Source organism: Salmo salar, chromosome ssa03 (assembly GCF_905237065.1).
Source record: "Salmo salar chromosome ssa03, Ssal_v3.1, whole genome shotgun sequence".
Taxonomy (NCBI): Eukaryota; Metazoa; Chordata; class Actinopteri; order Salmoniformes; family Salmonidae; genus Salmo; species Salmo salar.
The window spans coordinates 95,815,513-95,834,932 of NC_059444.1; the positions used below are offsets into that span (position 1 = coordinate 95,815,513).

The 19,420-nt window shown below is 43.3% G+C and overlaps 1 protein-coding gene across 6 annotated transcripts; it reads right to left on the reverse strand.

The window, feature by feature from the left end:
• Positions 1–1,739: 1,739 nt before the first annotated feature.
• Positions 1,740–19,390, reverse strand: LOC106593670 (phosphatidylinositol N-acetylglucosaminyltransferase subunit Q). 6 transcript variants are annotated; one of them, XM_045715900.1, is made up of 15 exons: positions 19,058–19,390; positions 17,192–17,441; positions 16,354–16,540; positions 15,612–15,886; positions 14,786–14,982; positions 13,077–13,208; positions 12,316–12,436; positions 10,357–10,483; positions 10,087–10,240; positions 7,673–7,784; positions 5,505–5,585; positions 5,186–5,300; positions 4,735–4,796; positions 4,096–4,239; positions 1,740–3,931 (listed from the first exon to the last, which is right to left on the reverse strand). In XM_045715900.1, the coding sequence occupies exons 2-15, from the start codon at positions 17,342–17,344 to the stop codon at positions 3,923–3,925; spliced, it is 1,869 nt and encodes a 622-aa protein (XP_045571856.1). In that variant the 5' UTR covers positions 17,345–17,441; positions 19,058–19,390; the 3' UTR covers positions 1,740–3,922. The 6 variants fall into 6 exon arrangements, with proteins under 6 accessions (XP_045571856.1, XP_045571855.1, XP_045571852.1 ...); XM_045715899.1 differs by having other exon boundaries at positions 1,740–4,013; XM_045715896.1 differs by having other exon boundaries at positions 1,740–4,239; positions 19,079–19,389.
• Positions 19,391–19,420: the final 30 nt, after the last annotated feature.

A 19,420-nucleotide genomic window follows, 5' to 3' on the forward strand; every position in this document is an offset into this window, starting at 1 on the left:
TTAATTATGTCACTTTTGTTTTGAGCCGATTTCGCCATGGGCTTTGATTGGGGTACTTGGCTCACGCCTGGGAGGCAGCCCGGTTCTAAAACGAATGCAATCAACTTTCACCCGGTGCAAAACACGCCTTATCGGGCGCCCCGGCCAGATTAATCGAATGCCTTCAATGATAATCAGATAATAGAATGGATTAAAGCACTGGCTCAAACCAAAAATGTATAAAAAACAATGGGAAAATATAGTAATTACTAGTAACGTCATAAATGTTGAAACAAATGACACGGAAGTAACCTTAACAAACACTTTTGTGTGGGATACTGCCAGTTGACAGAGGGTGTGAATGTGTGTCAAACCTGTTTGAAAATCCATGACTCATTACCTCTCACCTCTCCCACGGATAAATACTCGAATTAATGAATGAATGACTGAATTAATTAATCACACACACATGACACGGTGCTGAGGGTGCTGCAGCATCCCCTGAAAAATGGAAAATAATTATATATATATATACACATACATACACACACACACACTACATACTACATATACACACTTAGCGGACCGATATAGGCTTCCGTATCGCCGGCAAATATTTTTTAGATATATATTTCAGGATATTGTGTATCCTTGGACATAAACGAATTCATGTAAACATTACAATTTTAAAAACATAGCTTGTCCAAGAAAAGTAGTCTCTTGACAGGGTAAATTAAGCTGCCAACAAAGTTCTGTACTGAATTCAATATTACCACTATCTTTTTAAAACCATGTATATATTTATTACCCAAAAACAATCATTATTATTTCTTTTTATATATTTAATTTTAACACAGGCCAGGCCCTGTTGTTACTTCATATCCCAGCGATAATGCTTTGCATTACCCTGGGAAGAAAACATTTACATTTGCTCAACTTACCCCAAGGCAAACATTTTGACTATGTTAGCCCACATATCTACAAGGATGCACTTTCATGCTAGGTTTAGGACCTCATATTGAAGCTTGTAGGCTGCGTTTACACAGGAAGCTCAATTCTGATTTCCCCCCACTAATTGGTCTTTTGACCCATCACATCAGATCTTTTCACATCAGATCTTTTTCAGAGCTGATCTGATTGGTCAAAATACCAATTAGAGAAAATAAATTCTGAATTGGGCTGCCTGTGTAAATGCAGCCATTGTCATTGGAATGTCCTTGACTAACCCCTGTGCAGAAGCTGGTGTGTAACAGACACTCCACATACATATCCTCACACACTGACTGGAACCCTCCAGGAACTGTGGAGGGGAATCATACTTGACTATGAGGGATCCCAAAGGAATAGAAGGTGGTGTGTGTGTAGTGTTTGTGTGTGTGTCCAATCCATAGTGGTTCCTGCTGCTGCCTTCAGAGCAGACATTTATACCAACGCTGTAGCAGTGCTGGTGTAGGATAGAAATCATCCCACATCTCTCTCTCTCTCTCTCTCTCTCTCTCTCTCTCTCTCTCTCTCTCTCTCTCTCTCTCTCTCTCTCTCTCTCTCTCTCTCTCTCTCTCTCTCTCTCTCTCTCTCTCTCTCTCTCTCTCTCTCTCTCTCTCTCTCTCTCTCTCTCTCTCTCTCTCTCTCTCTCTCTCTCTCTCTCTCTCTCTCTCTCTCTCTCTCTCTCTCTCTCTCTCTCTCTCTCTCTCTCTCTCCCTCCCTCTCTCCCTCCCTCCCTCCCTCCCTCCCTCCCTCCCGGAAAACAATGAGGCTACTCCTTTTCAAATCAACTGGGACTTTATTATTATGAAAGCGACATTGGGGATACGTCCCATATAGTACACTATTTAGTCTATAGCGTGCCATTTGAGACGCATCCCCGGACATATAGGTACGTTGTACATTCAACGACTTGAGTAGTAGTCAACACTCAACACTCTCAAGTGCAATCAATCATGACAATATGACAAACTATGGTCCTGATTTAGAATCAATTGTTTTCTTATTTCTTCCATTATGGCACAAAAATCAGTCTATGAAGTTAAAGGGGGAAAAGTTTGTTCTAAGAAGAGAAACCAGGATAATACCAGGTTGTTATTGTAAAAATAAAGGCTCTCAATAAGGTTGCAAAATTCCTTGGTATTTCAGAAATCCCAGTTGGAGGATTCCCTGGTTTCTTGCTTATTCCCTCCAGATTTCTGGAATATTCTAACCAGGATTTCTGGGGGAAAACCTGGGAATTTGGGGAAAGTTAGGGGAATCTTTCAAACGTAATGCTAAATAAAGGTTAAATAAATACAGTACTTCTATATTCTAGTACTTCTCTGGCAGTTAGATACTGTACTGTAGGTTTGGGGTTAGCAGGTTAGCAGGGGGAAAATGGCACATTACCAGAGTAAAAAATGATCTAGAATACTAAACTAAGAATAAATACTGAATGTTTTCAATAAAAATAAATTCATTGACAAATGTTCTAATAATCACAATCTCGCTAAACATTAGTCGGAATGTATAAACAATCAATTCATTCTAACATTTGTGACTGTTTTATTTTAATCTTATAATATAAAATACATCTGGAGTTAAATAAGACTAGAAGTAATTAGTGCAGTAAATGCTTTAGACAGCATCACAAATGGCACCCTATTCCCTACATAGTGCACTAATTTTGACCAGGGCCCCATAGAGCTCTGGTCAAAGTAGTGCACTATGTAGGTATAGGGTGCCAGCAGCCCTAAATACCTGTTTTAAAAGGAGACACACACCTCCTTTACAAGCTCTCATCAGCAGCACCAACATTCTCACACTAACATCCTCTCACACCATCCCCCCTCCTCTCATCAACCTTGGTGTTCTTGTCTCTCCCTATATCCCTCCCCCTTCTCTATTCTGTCTCTCCCCCTATCCATCCCCCTCCTCTCATCAACCTTGGTGTTCTTGTCCCCCCCTATGCCTCCCCCTTCTCTATTCTGTCGCTCCTCTGGTCTCAGTTGATCTTGGTGGTGTTTCCAGGGGTAGATGAGTTCTCCCAGAAACAGCCCCCCCCCCATCTCTCCCCTGGTCCTAGTCTATCTTGGTAGTCTTGTGTTTCCAGGGGTAGATGAGTTCTCCCAGAAACAGACCCCCCCCCATCTCTCCCCTGGTCCTAGTCTATCTTGGTAGTCTTGTGTTTCCAGGGGTAGATGAGTTCTCCCAGAAACAGCCCCCCCCCATCTCTCCCCTGGTCCTAGTCTATCTTGGTAGTCTTGTGTTTCCAGGGGTAGATGAGTTCTCCCAGAAACAGCCCCCCCCCATCTCTCCCCTGGTCCTAGTCTATCTTGGTAGTCTTGTGTTTCCAGGGGTAGATGAGTTCTCCCAGAAACAGCCCCCCCCATCTCTCCCCTGGTCCTAGTCTATCTTGGTAGTCTTGTGTTTCCAGGGGTAGATGAGTTCTCCCAGAAACAGCCCCCCCCCCATCTCTCCCCTGGTCCTAGTCTATCTTGGTAGTCTTGTGTTTCCAGGGGTAGATGAGTTCTCCCAGAAACAGCCCCCCCCCCCATCTCTCCCCTGGTCCTAGTCTATCTTGGTAGTCTTGTGTTTCCAGGGGTAGATGAGTTCTCCCAGAAACAGCCCCCCCCCCCATCTCTCCCCTGGTCCTAGTCTATCTTGGTAGTCTTGTGTTTCCAGGGGTAGATGAGTTCTCCCAGAAACAGCCCCCCCCCATCTCTCCCCTGGTCCTAGTCTATCTTGGTAGTCTTGTGTTTCCAGGGGTAGATGAGTTCTCCCAGAAACAGCCCCCCCCCCATCTCTCCCCTGGTCCTAGTCTATCTTGGTAGTCTTGTGTTTCCAGGGGTAGATGAGTTCTCCCAGAAACAGCCCCCCCCCATCTCTCCCCTGGTCCTAGTCTATCTTGGTAGTCTTGTGTTTCCAGGGGTAGATGAGTTCTCCCAGAAACAGCCCCCCCCCCATCTCTCCCCTGGTCCTAGTCTATCTTGGTAGTCTTGTGTTTCCAGGGGTAGATGAGTTCTCCCAGAAACAGCCCCCCCCCCATCTCTCCCCTGGTCCTAGTCTATCTTGGTAGTCTTGTGTTTCCAGGGGTAGATGAGTTCTCCCAGAAACAGCCCCCCCCCCATCTCTCCCCTGGTCCTAGTCTATCTTGGTAGTCTTGTGTTTCCAGGGGTAGATTAGTTCTCCCAGGAACAGCTTCTTGCAGAGGGCCAGCCAGGAGTCTTTAGGGTAGCAGCTGTAGGTGGGGGTCCTGTAGGTCTGAACCACACTGCTCACCTTCAGAGGGTTAATCTGAGAGAGACGGAGGAGGGGGAGACGTAAACATGTCTAGGTTTATCTAGGAGAAAAACTGTGAATGACACGTGTGTGTGTGTGTGGTATGTCTATGTTGCTGTGGTTTTACAGGACTAAATAACTAAACTGACTGACATTTTTAGCTTCTGGTTTTTATTCTGCCACATATGCCAAACGCCATCATGAAAGAGGATCACAATTGAAATAAGTCGTATACTTTTTTGTGTGTATCCTCAATGATTCTTAATCAAGTGCATCATTTTGTGTGGATCTAGTTTTAAATGCTTAAATAAACTAAAAGACAGAACGAAAAGACAGAATTTATGTAGTGAAAAATTAAATGAAAGAGAGAAGAAGAGAGAGAAAGAGACAAGAGAGAGAAGGAAGAGAGAAGAGAAAAACAAAGAGGAGAAAGAGATGGAGAAAGATACAGAGAAAGAGAAGAGAGAGAGAAAGAGAGAGAGAGAGAGAAGAGAGTGAAAGATGTCTTACATCCATCATGAGGTGTAGAGGTGTTCCTGGTTCCTCACAGAGCACTCTGAACTTCACCCCCTCTGTGGAGGACACAGACATCTCAGTCAAACACAGAACATCACAGCCCAGCCCAGCACCCTCTCCTTCCATCCTTCCTTCCTCCCTCCCTCCCTCCCTCCCTCCATCATTCAACCAGGTCTCTCTTAAAAATAGAGACTAACCTGGTTAAATAAAGGAATATAGAAACCACAGAACAGAACAGACAACCACAGTACAGAACATTTTTAAAAACATTTTATAAAGTTGGTTTTGTAGCATAAACTGGGAATTTGATATTTTTGACTGACATTATGATTGTCTGTTTCATATCGGCAAAGTAGTTAAAACGCTGTCACTTCCACAAAGTTTTAAAGTACATTTCCTGCAATTGTACACATTTAGACATGTTGGCAGAGATGGTCCCTCCCACCTGCCAGTCTGTAGGATCTGAAGAGTCGGAGGCCCATGGCGAACAGAGGGAAGGAGTTGATGAAGTCAACACTGAGGTGGACAACTCCCTGGAACAGTACTACCACAAGGCGGAGCTAGACAGAGAGAGACAGACAGTAGGGGTCAAAGAATAGATACTTTATTGTCCATTGGTTAGAAGGAGAATGTGTCTTGTTCCTTTCCCAACACCCCCAGGCACACGTTGAGAGGCCCAGGATCAGCCGCAGGGCAGCGCACATGGATGGAGAGCAATTGTAGGGGATTAAAGTGCCTGTGTGTGTGTGTGTGTGTGTTCTCACCAGGGTAAACACTAGGTAGTATAGAGCTGTGGTTGGCAGGAGGAACAGCAGGATGGTGAAGAGTAACGTCCCAATGAACAACTAGAAAACACACACACCAGTTCACTGTAACAAATATACACACGTTAGTTCACTGTAACAAATATACACACGTTAGTTCACTGTAACAAATACACACGTTAGTTCACTGTAACAAATACACACATGTTAGTTCACTGTAACAAATAGACACACGTTAGTTCACTGTAACAAATACACATGTTAGTTCACTGTAACAAATACACATGTTAGTTCACTGTAACAAATACACACACGTTAGTTCACTGTAACAAATACACATGTTAGTTCACTGTAACAAATACACACGTTAGTTCACTGTAACAAATATACACACGTTAGTTCACTGTAACAAATACACACGTTAGTTCACTGTAACAAATATACACACGTTAGTTCACTGTAACAAATACACACACGTTAGTTCACTGTAACAAATACACACACGTTAGTTCACTGTAACAAATACACATGTTAGTTCACTGTAACAAATACACACGTTAGTTCACTGTAACAAATATACACACGTTAGTTCACTGTAACAAATACACATGTTAGTTCACTGTAACAAATATACACACGTTAGTTCACTGTAACAAATACACACGTTAGTTCACTGTAACAAATATACACACGTTAGTTCACTGTAACAAATATACACACGTTAGTTCACTGTAACAAATACACACGTTAGTTCACTGTAACAAATATACACACGTTAGTTCACTGTAACAAATACACACACGTTAGTTCACTGTAACAAATACACACGTTAGTTCACTGTAACAAATATACACACGTTAGTTCACTGTAACAAATATACACACGTTAGTTCACTGTAACAAATACACATGTTAGTTCACTGTAACAAATATACACACGTTAGTTCACTGTAACAAATACACATGTTAGTTCACTGTAACAAATATACACACGTTAGTTCACTGTAACAAATACACACGTTAGTTCACTGTAACAAATATACACACGTTAGTTCACTGTAACAAATATACACACGTTAGTTCACTGTAACAAATATACACACGTTAGTTCACTGTAACAAATATACACACGTTAGTTCACTGTAACAAATACACATGTTAGTTCACTGTAACAAATATACACACGTTAGTTCACTGTAACAAATACACACGTTAGTTCACTGTAACAAATATACACACGTTAGTTCACTGTAACAAATATACACACGTTAGTTCACTGTAACAAATATACACACGTTAGTTCACTGTAACAAATACACATGTTAGTTCACTGTAACAAATATACACACGTTAGTTCACTGTAACAAACACACATGTTAGTTCACTGTAACAAATACACACACGTTAGTTCACTGTAACAAATACACATGTTAGTTCACTGTAACAAATACACACACGTTAGTTCACTGTAACAAATACACATGTTAGTTCACTGTAACAAATATACACACGTTAGTTCACTGTAACAAACACACACACACGTTAGTTCACTGTAACAAATACACATGTTAGTTCACTGTAACAAATACACACACGTTAGTTCACTGTAACAAACACACACACGTTAGTTCACTGTAACAAACACACACACACACACACGTTAGTTCACTGTAACAAACACACACACGTTAGTTCACTGTAACAAACACACACACACACGTTAGTTCACTGTAACAAATACACATGTTAGTTCACTGTAACAAATACACACACGTTAGTTCACTGTAACAAATACACACACGTTAGTTCACTGTAACAAACACACACACGTTAGTTCACTGTAACAAATACACACACGTTAGTTCACTGTAAGAAATACACACACGTTAGTTCACTGTAACAAATACACACACGTTAGTTCACTGTAACAAATACACACACGTTAGTTCACTGTAACAAACACACACACGTTAGTTCACTGTAACAAACACACACACGTTAGTTCACTGTAACACACACACACACGTTAGTTCACTGTAACAAACACACACACGTTAGTTCACTGTAACAAATACACACACGTTAGTTCACTGTAACTAATATGTGTGTGTGATAGGTATATGTGTGTGTGTGTGTGTGATAGGTGTGTTTGTGTGTGTGTGTGTCTACCTGGTCCAGGTCATAAGAGCAGGAGTCTACTCTCTGTCTGAGGACGTTCCATTTCTTCCCTCTGAACAGCCTCCACAGAGAGGACAGACCATATACCGTCATACAGTACAGCCTGGAGAGAGAGAGGAGGAGGGGGAGAGAGAGGGGAGGGGGAGAGAGAGGGGAGGGGAGAGAGAGAGGAGGTAGGACAGGGAGGAGGGGAATGAGAGATGGGGAGAGGAAAGGGAGGTAGGGGGGAAGAGGGGAGAGAGAGGGAAAGGAGGAGGAGGGGGAAGAGAGTGGACGGGGAGAGAGGGAGAAGGGGGGTAGGAGAGGGAGGAGGGGAATCAGGGATGGGGAGACAAAAGGGAAAGGAGGAGGAGGGGGAGAGAGAGGGGAGGGGAGAGAGGGAGAAGGGGGTAGGAGAGGGAGGAGGGGAATGAGGGATGGGGAGACAAAAGGGAAAGGAGGAGGAGGGGGAGAGAGAGGGGAGGGGAGAGAGGGAGAAGGGGGTAGGAGAGGGAGGAGGGGAATCAGGGATGGGGAGACAAAAGGGAAAGGAGGAGGAGAGAGAGGGGAGGGGAGAGAGGGAGAAGGGGGTAGGAGAGGGAGGAGGGGAATGAGGGATGGGGAGACAAAAGGGAAAGGAGGAGGAGGGGGAAGAGCAGGGCGGAGAGGGGGAGGGGATAGAGAAAGGATGGAGAGAGAAGGATGGAGAGATGAGGGGGATGAGAGATGAGGGGAGGTATAGAGAGGATAGATGGACAGGGGAGGGAGAGAGAGGGAGGATGGATGGAGGGTGAAAGAGAGAGAAGGAAGATATTTTTAGCCTCCATACACATTTAATAAGTCCCTCTGTAAATGACATGCTGAGAGCTCCTCACGCATCAATTAGTAAAGGGGAACGGGGTAACATGTGACCATAATGTTCACAGGGCTGAGAGAGGTACAGTGCCTTCAGAATGTATTCAGACCCCTTGACTTTTTCCACATTTTGTTACATTACAGCCTTAAAAACATTTCCCCCCCCCCCTCAATCTACACACGATATCCCATAATTGTTTTAAAAATGTAAACATTTTCAGGGGGAGGACCCCCGGACCCCCCTGCCAGATGGGGCACTCCCACTTTATACAAAGTCAGGAGGTATACAGGTATGAGATGAATGAAGCAGGTGTTAAACATGGGCTTTGCTTCACAGAAAGCAGCAGTTGATTACGCCAATGTCAACACTTTAAATCAAATCAGTAGACCAATATCCTTAAGTATCATGACATTAGCTTTTATAACCTTCAATCTGTTTGTTTTTTTATCATGTTTTGGACCAGAATAAGGCTCTACTACCTATTGTTCCTGCAGTGAGGACTCAACATCTTCACCGAATGTTTTCATAATTGATCTGAAGAGAATCAGTAGTAGCCTACCAGAATGCACATTAGGGAGTAAATCAACAGCTCTCTCACGATGCAATTCGGTTTCGTTCAGCTAAAATATCCGCTTGTTCGCAAACCACCCATCACTAAGCTACACTGACGAGTCACCTTAGCGGCAGTGGGTCGTGTTTACATGGTGACGTATTTCATTTCGCTGTACGTCATCTTCACGGAGTCCCGCTAATGGACGGACAAGTCAAGTGTTGTGTTTGTAACGCAAGCTTGAGGAGAGCCTATCTCGTCTGGGATCTTATTTATTTTGGAAGAATATTACATTTTATTTCAAAAACAGGATAAATATCAGTTTCAGCTGATAATAAACATGTTATTCGACGAACTGGCTGGACTGAAGAGGACGCAAAAGTTTGAAAAATGTTCAAAGTATGTAGAGTCCGTCTATCAACGGAACCTTCAACCGCAAGGGAGCATTGCGTTTCCACTTCGATGAGCACGTCCCGATTGAAATTCACGACATCCGGCGCAACGTAAGGCTTTAGGAAGAAGATGAAAATATGTGGTCCTTCTTACTCTCATGGCGTGTTAACCTGCCAAATTACACTGAAGACTCACTGCCTGTATCCCAAATGGGACCCTATTCTCTCCAGAGTGCACATCTGACTATAGCTCATAGGGTATTCCCTTTATAGTGCACTAAGGTCAAACGTGGTGCACTTTTGGGAGGCATCGTGACTGTGCTGGTCTCTTCTCATCTGGCTCCATATGTAACAGTGTTGCTTCCGTCCCTCTCCTCACCCCAACCTGGGCTCTTACCAGGGATCCTCTGAACACATCAACAACTGCCTCCCACGAAGCATCGTTACCCATCGCTCCACAAAAGCCGCGGTCCTTGCAGAGCAAGGGGAACAACTACTTCAAGGTCTCAGAGCAAGTGACGTCACCGATTGTGCACCGCTAACTAGCTAGCCATTTCACACCGGTTACACATAGATGTAGAAACAGTAGGTATAGCAGGGTTAAGGTTAGTGACGGGTCTCTTCTCACCTGGCTCCGTAGACGTAGAAACAATAGATGTGGAAGGTGAGCAGGGAGGTGATGTCAGAGAGCAGGGAGAGGGCAAAGGTCAAGCCCAGGCAGGCAGACAGACCCACGTACCACAGAATCATCTCAACGAACGGAGACATCAGGTGAATGTAGCCTGCAGAGAGAGGAGGAGGGCCATGGGTGTTTGTGTCTGTGGAGGAGGGGCATGTGTGTGTGTGTGTGTGTGTGTGTGTGTGTGTGTGTGTGTGTGTGTGTGTGTGTGAGACCTACTGATCCACAGATGTATATGGTAGAGGAAGAATCGTCCTAACACCTGGTCTAGAGCCCGGTTCATCTTCAGACCAGCTGGAGCTCCCATCAGCCACTGCAACAGCTCCTCCAGCTCTTTAGCTACATGCTAACAACAAAACACACAACAATATATAGCTTAGCTACATGCTAACAACAAAACACACAACAATAAATAGCTTAGCTATATGCTAACAACAAAACACACAATACATTTTTTTTACATTTTTTGTCATTTAGCAGATGCTCTTATCCAGAGCGACTTACAGTAGTGAGTGTATACATTTTTTTTTTTTGTACTGGCCCCCCGTGGGAATCGAACCCACAACCCTGGCGTTGCACACACCATGCTGGCGTTGCAAACACCATGCTCTACCAACTGAGCCACAGGGAAGGCCTAGCTTAGCTATATGCTAACAACAAAACACACAACAATACATAGCTTAGCTATATGCTACCAACAAAACACACAACAATACATAGCTTAGCTATATGCTAACAACAAAACACACAACAATACATAGTTTAGCTATATGCTAACAACAAAACACACAACAATACATAGCTTCGCTATATGCTAACAACAAAACACACAACAATACATAGCTTCGCTATATGCTAACAACAAAACACACAACAATACATAGCTTCGCTATATGCTAACAACAAAACACACAACAATACATAGCTTCGCTATATGCTAACAACAAAACACACAACAATACATAGCTTCGCTATATGCTAACAACAAAACACACAACAATACATAGCTTAGCTATATGCTAACAACAAAACACACAACAACACATAGCTTAGCTATATGCTAACAACAAAACACACAACAACACATAGCTTCGCTACATGCTAACAACAAAACACACAACAATACATAGCTTAGCTATATGCTAACAACAAAACACACAACAACACATAGCTTCGCTACATGCTAACTATAAAACACAACAATACATAGCTTAGCTACATGATAACAAATCATAGAACAACATTTAGTCTCACCTTATAATATATACACTATGGGCTGTATTTATCAAGTGTCTCAGAGAGCTGATATGTACGGCCCCACGTCCCTCCTGTCCATTATAATCATATTCATTATGATCTAGGATCAGGTCCCTCCTCTCCATGTAATCTGATTCATTATGATCTAGGATCAGGTCCCTCCTCTCCATGTATTCTGATTCATTATGATCTAGGATCAGGTCTTCCTCTCCATGTAATCTGATTCATTATGATCTAGGATCAGGTCCCCCCTCTCTCCATGTAATCTGATTCATTATGATCTAGGATCAGGTCCCCCCCCTCTCCATGTAATCTGATTCATTATGATCTAGGATCAGGTCTTCCTCTCCATGTAATCTGATTCATTATGATCTAGGATCAGGTCCCTCCTCTCCATGTAATCTGATTCATTATGATCTAGGATCAGGTCTTCCTGTCCATTATAATCATATTCATTGTGATCTAAACAGCTAAACTGATCCTAGATCATAATGAATCAGATTACATGGACAGGAGGGACGTGGGGCCGTACGTATCAGCTCCCCTCTATCCATGTCATCTTATTCTTTGTGATCTAAAAGGTAGAACTGATCCTAGATCAGCACACATACTCAGAGAGACAGATATTGAGGGGGATATTTTGTAGTGCAAAAGCAAAAATGACCCTGAACCTCTTTATAATGTGGCAACATGATTTCATTTCAAGCTCATCTTCAACAATGTGAGTTTTACGGAGGTGATTATTTAACTAGAGTTTAGTCAACTGAGCAATAAATAAATAAATAAATAGTCACCTCTCTTTACTGAACATTGTTGAAGAGAAGTTTAAAAAGAAATCTCTCTGACAGATTATAATGAGGTTTAAAGGTAATTGTTGTACATTGCTTTTGCACTAGGGAAATGTTGCCCATAATGTCTTACATCAGCAGCAGGTACCAGTGTGTTGGCCAGTTTGCCTATACGGTTCTCTCTATACATCCACGATACCAACAGCAGGCCCAGAGACACATCCACAAAGAACGACACAAAGATATTGGCTTTCCTGTGGAGAGAAAGAGAGAGTCACTACTTTTGACCGGGGTCAATAGGGCTCTGGTCAAATGTACTGCACTATATAGGGAATAGTGTGCGATTTGAGACGCATGGGGTGAGTTAGATACCATCTTGTAGCCAGTCTGCCACATGGCTGTGTGTGTGTGTGTGGTCTCTACCTCATGAAGTGGTTGTGTGTGTGTGGTCTCTACCTCATGAAGTGGTTGTGTGTGTGTGGTCTCTACCTCATGAAGTGGTTGTGTGTCTGTGTGTGGTCTACCTCATGAAGTGGTTGTGTGTGTGTGTGGTCTCTACCTCATGAAGTGGTTGTGTGTGTGTGTGGTCTCTACCTCATGAAGTGGTTGTGTGTGTGTGTGGTGTCTACCTCATGAAGTGGTTGTGTGTGTGTGTGGTGTCTACCTCATGAAGTGGTTGTGTGTTTGTGTGTGTGTGTGGTCTCTACCTCATGAAGTGGTTGTGTGTGTGTGTGGTCTCTACCTCATGAAGTGGTTGTGTGTGTGTGTGTGTGTGTGTGGTCTCTACCTCATGAAGTGGTTGTGTGTGTGTGGTCTCTACCTCATGAAGTGGTTGTGTGTGTGTGTGTGTGTGGTCTCTACCTCATGAAGTGGTTGTGTGTGTGTGGTCTCTACCTCATGAAGTGGTTGTGTGCGGTGGCTCTGGTAGGAGAGCAGACTGTCTGAAGGTGTTCTGTTCTGTAGCTCAGCTGAACACATGTAGACAACTTACTGGAGATGAACCTCATCGGACGCACATTCAATATCCTGGGGAGACAGACAGACAGACAGATGAACACATTCAATATCCTGGGGAGACAGACAGACAGACAGACAGACAGACAGACAGACAGACAGACAGACAGACAGACAGACAGACAGACAGACAGACAGACGAACACATTCAATATCTTGGGGAGACAGACAGACAGACAGACAGACAGACAGACAGACAGACAGACAGACAGACAGACAGACAGACAGACAGACAGACAGACAGACAGACAGACAGATGAACTGGGTCAGTGTTTCTTGGCACATAAAGAGTTGCAACTGATGAACGTACAGGATCCAGTGTTATTATCCAGGTGGTTAGCAGGCAGACAGGTACTGACACACACACCCCTTACCTGCTACTACAGAGGCTGGTCCACAGTGTTAGTATCCAGGTGGTTAGCAGGCAGACAGGTACTGACACACACACCCCTTACCTGCTACTACAGAGGCTGGTCCACAGTGTTAGTATCCAGGTGGTTAGCAGGCAGACAGGTACTGACACACACACCCCTTACCTGCTACTACAGAGGCTGGTCCACAGTGTTAGTATCCAGGTGGTTAGCAGACAGACAGGTACTGACACACACACCCCTTACCTGCTACTACAGAGGCTGGTCCACAGTGTTAGTATCCAGGTGGTTAGCAGGCAGACAGGTACTGACACACACACACCTTACCTGCTACTACAGAGGCTGGTCCACAGTGTTAGTATCCAGGTGGTTAGCAGGCAGACAGGTACTGACACACACACCCCTTACCTGCTACTACAGAGGCTGGTCCACAGTGTTAGTATCCAGGTGGTTAGCAGGCAGACAGGTACTGACACACACACCCCTTACCTGCTACTACAGAGGCTGGTCCACAGTGTTAGTATCCAGGTGGTTAGCAGACAGACAGGTACTGACACACACACCCCTTACCTGCTACTACAGAGGCTGGTCCACAGTGTTAGTATCCAGGTGGTTAGCAGGCAGACAGGTACTGACACACACACCCCTTACCTGCTACTACAGAGGCTGGTCCACAGTGTTAGTATCCAGGTGGTTAGCAGGCAGACAGGTACTGACACACACACCCCTTACCTGCTACTACAGAGGCTGGTCCACAGTGTTAGTATCCAGGTGGTTAGCAGACAGACAGGTACTGACACACACACCCCTTACCTGCTACTACAGAGGCTGGTCCACAGTGTTAGTATCCAGGTGGTTAGCAGGCAGACAGGTACTGACACACACACCCCTTACCTGCTACTACAGAGGCTGGTCCACAGTGTTAGTATCCAGGTGGTTAGCAGACAGACAGGTACTGACACACACACCCCTTACCTGCTACTACAGAGGCTGGTCCACAGTGTTAGTATCCAGGTGGTTAGCAGGCAGACAGGTACTGACACACACACCCCTTACCTGCTACTACAGAGGCTGGTCCACAGTGTTAGTATCCAGGTGGTTAGCAGGCAGACAGGTACTGACACACACACCCCTTACCTGCTACTACAGAGGCTGGTCCACAGTGTTAGTATCCAGGTGGTTAGCAGACAGACAGGTACTGACACACACACCCCTTACCTGCTACTACAGAGGCTGGTCCACAGTGTTAGTATCCAGGTGGTTAGCAGACAGACAGGTGTAGAGGCCTGTTTCATCAGTTCTACTATAATGGAGCCCTCCCGTCCCTCTGATTGCCAGTGGGTCAGCTTCACTGGACTGTCATCATACTTATCCAGGAAGAACAGCGGCTCACTCTGACACACTGTCCCAAACACCTGCAGCAACAACAACATAACAATTACAGACAACACATATGTATTACAACAACAATATAACAATTACAGACAACACATAAGCATTACAACAACAATATAATAATTACAGACAACACATATGTATTACAACAACAATATAACAATTACAGACAACACATAAGCATTACAACAACAATATAATAATTACAGACAACACATATGTATTACAACAACAATATAACAATTACAGACAACACATAAGCATTACAACAACAATATAATAATTACAGACAACACATATGTATTACAACAACAACAATATAACAATTACAGACAACACATATGTATTACAACAACAACAATATAACAATTACAGACAACACATATGTATTACAACAACAACAATATAACAATTACAGACAACACATATGTATTACAACAACATAATAATTACAGACAACACATATGTATTACAACAACATAATAATTACAGACAACACATATGTATTACAACAACATAATAATTACAGACAACACATAAGCATTACAACAACAATATTAGAACTAAACAACACAGCAGAAGATACAAAACCCCTGTGTTCAACGAGCAACATCTAAATGTAAACCAGGTTGTCAGTCCACATCCTCACCTGTGGTAGTTGTGACTCAGTTTGAGGGTCTGGAACCCCGTTCTCTATGGGGTGCAGCTGGGACAGCATGACCTTCCTCTGTTCATAGTGGATAAATATCACCTTGTCCTTCTCTCCTCCTCCTTTCTCTCCCTCTGCTTTATTCTCTTCTTTCTTCTCTCCTCCTCTCTTGCCCTCTCCTTCCTTTCCTCCTTTCTTTCCCTCTCCTCCCTTTCCTCCTTTCTTTCCCTCTCCATCCTCTTTCAGCTCCTTTTCCTGTTGTACCAGCTTCCCATCTACGGCAAAGGCAGAGGAACATTTTATTACAGATGCACTGCATGATGATAACAACTGAAATATCCGCCTTTTGATTAAATATACAGTGAATTGTGTCTCTATGAACTAAAAAGAGTAGAGTGAATTAAGCTATCTAATTTGCAAACTCTTGTTAATTTACTTTTGCTATGAGAAAACAGTGATGCACGTCTATAGACAGAACATTCATTTCATAAGAAAGCTATTCCGTCAATAATTTGATATCAACAGTTAATCTCCAAAGAGAGTGATCTCTGAATCAAAACAAACACCTTTAATGCTGTTACAAAGTCTGCATCCCAAGTGACACCCTGTTCCCTACATAGTGCACTACCTTTGACCAGGGCGCATGGGTCAGAGGGTAAAAAGTACCCCATGGGCCCTGGTTAAAAGTAGTGTCTTATATAGGGAACAATAGGGGCCACTTGGGATGCAGACAGAGACTTACTCTGGTCCCTTGTGAGGACGTGACACCTGAAGCCTATCTTGCCCATCTCTCTACTGAGCTGGAGCCACTGTCCCTGGGGGAAGATGGTGCTGAGGTCCCTGAGGAAACTCTCCATGCCCTCCTGGCCCTCCTTGGGCATGCTCCACGAGCCCAGCACCGTCAGATCCACCCCACTCTGGCCACGCATCTGGACCAGGGAGAGTGGACAGGAAGGTTAAAACACACACACACTGACCGTCTCACACACACACTCTCTACCTGACAAGGGATGAAGGGGTATTGGGTGACTGACAGATACACACTGACTGATAGATTTAAAAAAATAGATATATTTATTTAACCAGGCAAGTCAGTTAATAAGAACAAATTCTTATTTACAATGACGGCCTACTGGGGAACAGTGGGTTAACTGCCTTGTTCAGATGCAGAACGACAGATTTTTACCTTGTCAGCTCAGGGATTCAATCTTGCAACCTTTCGATTACTAGTCCAACGCTCTAACTACTAGACTACCTACCGCCCCGAGAATCTTCAGGGGCAGAACGACAGATTTTTACCTTGTCAGCTCGGGGATTCGATCTAGCAACCTTTCAATTACTGGTCCAACACTCTAGGCTACCTGATGCCCCAGATACACACTGACTGACACATGCACACACTGACTGATACACACATACACACTGACTGACACACGCACGCACACACACACACACACACACACACACACACACACACACACACACACACACACACACACACACACACACACACACACACACACACACACACACACACACACACACACACACACACACACACACACACACACGCACTCTACCTGGTGGATGTACTGTTTGACCTGTCCAGGGATGAAGGGGTAGTGGATAACAGCTAGCACCACGGCCGAGTTCTGTCCTGGGATCCATCGCCCCACAAGCAACCCACTGTCTGCCTTGTTACAGCACTGAGGGAAGAATATCTTCAGCACCATGATGGGACTGGAGGTCAGGGGCCAGAGGTCAGGCACGCTCCTTCAGTCTAACCTCCTGGGGTAGGTGATCACAGGTTAGCCTAGTGTCTTCAGATACCTGCAGGAAGGAGAAACATTTAGTAAAGGATTAAATAATTAGTATACCCATTACCCAGCTATACTAGTTACCAATAATTAGTATACCCATTACCTAGCTACACTAGTTACCAATAATTAGTATACCCATTACCCAGCTACACTAGTTACCAATAATTAGTATACCCATTACCCAGCTATACTAGTTACCAATAATTAGTATACCCATTACCCAGCTATACTAGTTACCAATAATTAGTACCTACACTAGTTCCACCAAAAAGTAGTAACATAGTTAAGGTCTATATATAGTTTAGTTATACTGTGTATACCAGTGTTTCATCTTGTCTAATTGTGAATGTCCTCGTGTGGTGTGAGCCGATCTTGTTTAATAAACATGACCAAGAATCAGGAGGGTTGTCAGAGTGACCCACTCAAACTGTTAGCCGACATTTCAATTCAGCAATCAGGACAGTTGTTGTTAGTTAACTCAAACGAATCATTGTCAGACAGCTTCAGTTGAGTTCCGTTGCCTTTGTCCACTGCTGCCCTCTTTGTGTCCTTCACAATATTGAGCCTTGCATTCGTTTCCATGCCAACCATGCCTGTGGGCTTAACTATTGATTTGGCTGTCGTGCTTTAGTTTCCCGTCACATCCATAACAGCACTATTGCTGCCTAAGCTACGTTACATGTTAATATAACATTCGAAACTATTTTGGCCATTAATCGACTATTTGCAGTATACGTTTGAGACAATGTGAGACGCTTAGTTTTATTAAATGAGCAAAAATAGGCCCTAATCGAAGTTAGTGCACACTCCAGCCAGCTTCGGAGGCTGTGCGACACCCGTAACGTTATCCGTTGTCAAAATAAAATCAACAGCAACCAACAACAGTTTCTGTATTCCTCTCTGATGTGATGCATATCTTTAATGTCATTGATAATATATTCTGCAGGCAACTATCCACACTGGGCGCACAGTGCAAAGAGACAGACATTAGCTTACGTAGTTAGCTAACGTTAGCTAGTAACGGCTAAATCAGTCTTCAGCTAGCTAATAACATTTCGGCAAATAATACAAAATATTCCATACCTGCAGGGCTGTTTATTTTTATTCGAAGAAAAATCTGCTTTTGTCAATATGATGTCAATACAGTTTCAAACAGATTGGGATCGTACCGTTACATGATTTACCCTTCAATTGTCAAATTGAAGTTAACGTCTGTGGGTAGCCATCTTTGTTGTTGATAGACCGTCAACAATTACGCTCCGGTTGGAATATCATTGCAGTTACAAGAGTTCCGGTGGATGGCTGGATGAGACGATGTAGCAGTTCTGTGAATAATCTGAACTAAACCCTCTGTCTGACAGTAATTTCCAGCCACAACAAAAAGCTTGATATTTAGCCTAATAATATAAAATATAATCATAAAATACTACACTTTATTATGGCCACTGAATTCCACTACCACTGAATATTCTTTAAAAAAGATCCCATCCATTTCTGCCAGTTGAAAAGGAAACTTTTTTCATTATTACCAAAACGATTGTAATCAAACATGGAATTTCATTTCGACTCAATAAGGCAGCTATAATATCCATTTGAATATAGTATTACAAAATTTGAAAACCCCACCGTCGAAATGACATTTCTGACCTTCACTGTTCAGACGTGTTGTTTGCTGTTGGAGGTCATTCTGTTGAATGAAGAACAACTGTAGAGGTGTTATCTTCTCTGAATGACACTGCAAGAAAAGAGCGGGCTGAAAGAGCTTTAGACAAGTAGATATTATAAGTAACCCACATCCACTGTCCATAATATCTTACACCCTTGTGCATAGCTTGTTCATTTAGACGAGATCTTAATTCCACATGAAATGTCAAAGAAAGTCACATTTCAGAAGAATAGCTATATCCCTATGCAGCTTTAGTAGGCTACATATCGTAATCTGGCACATTTTGGGTGCTTCATTTATTTGTGATGACAGTTGTGGAGGTA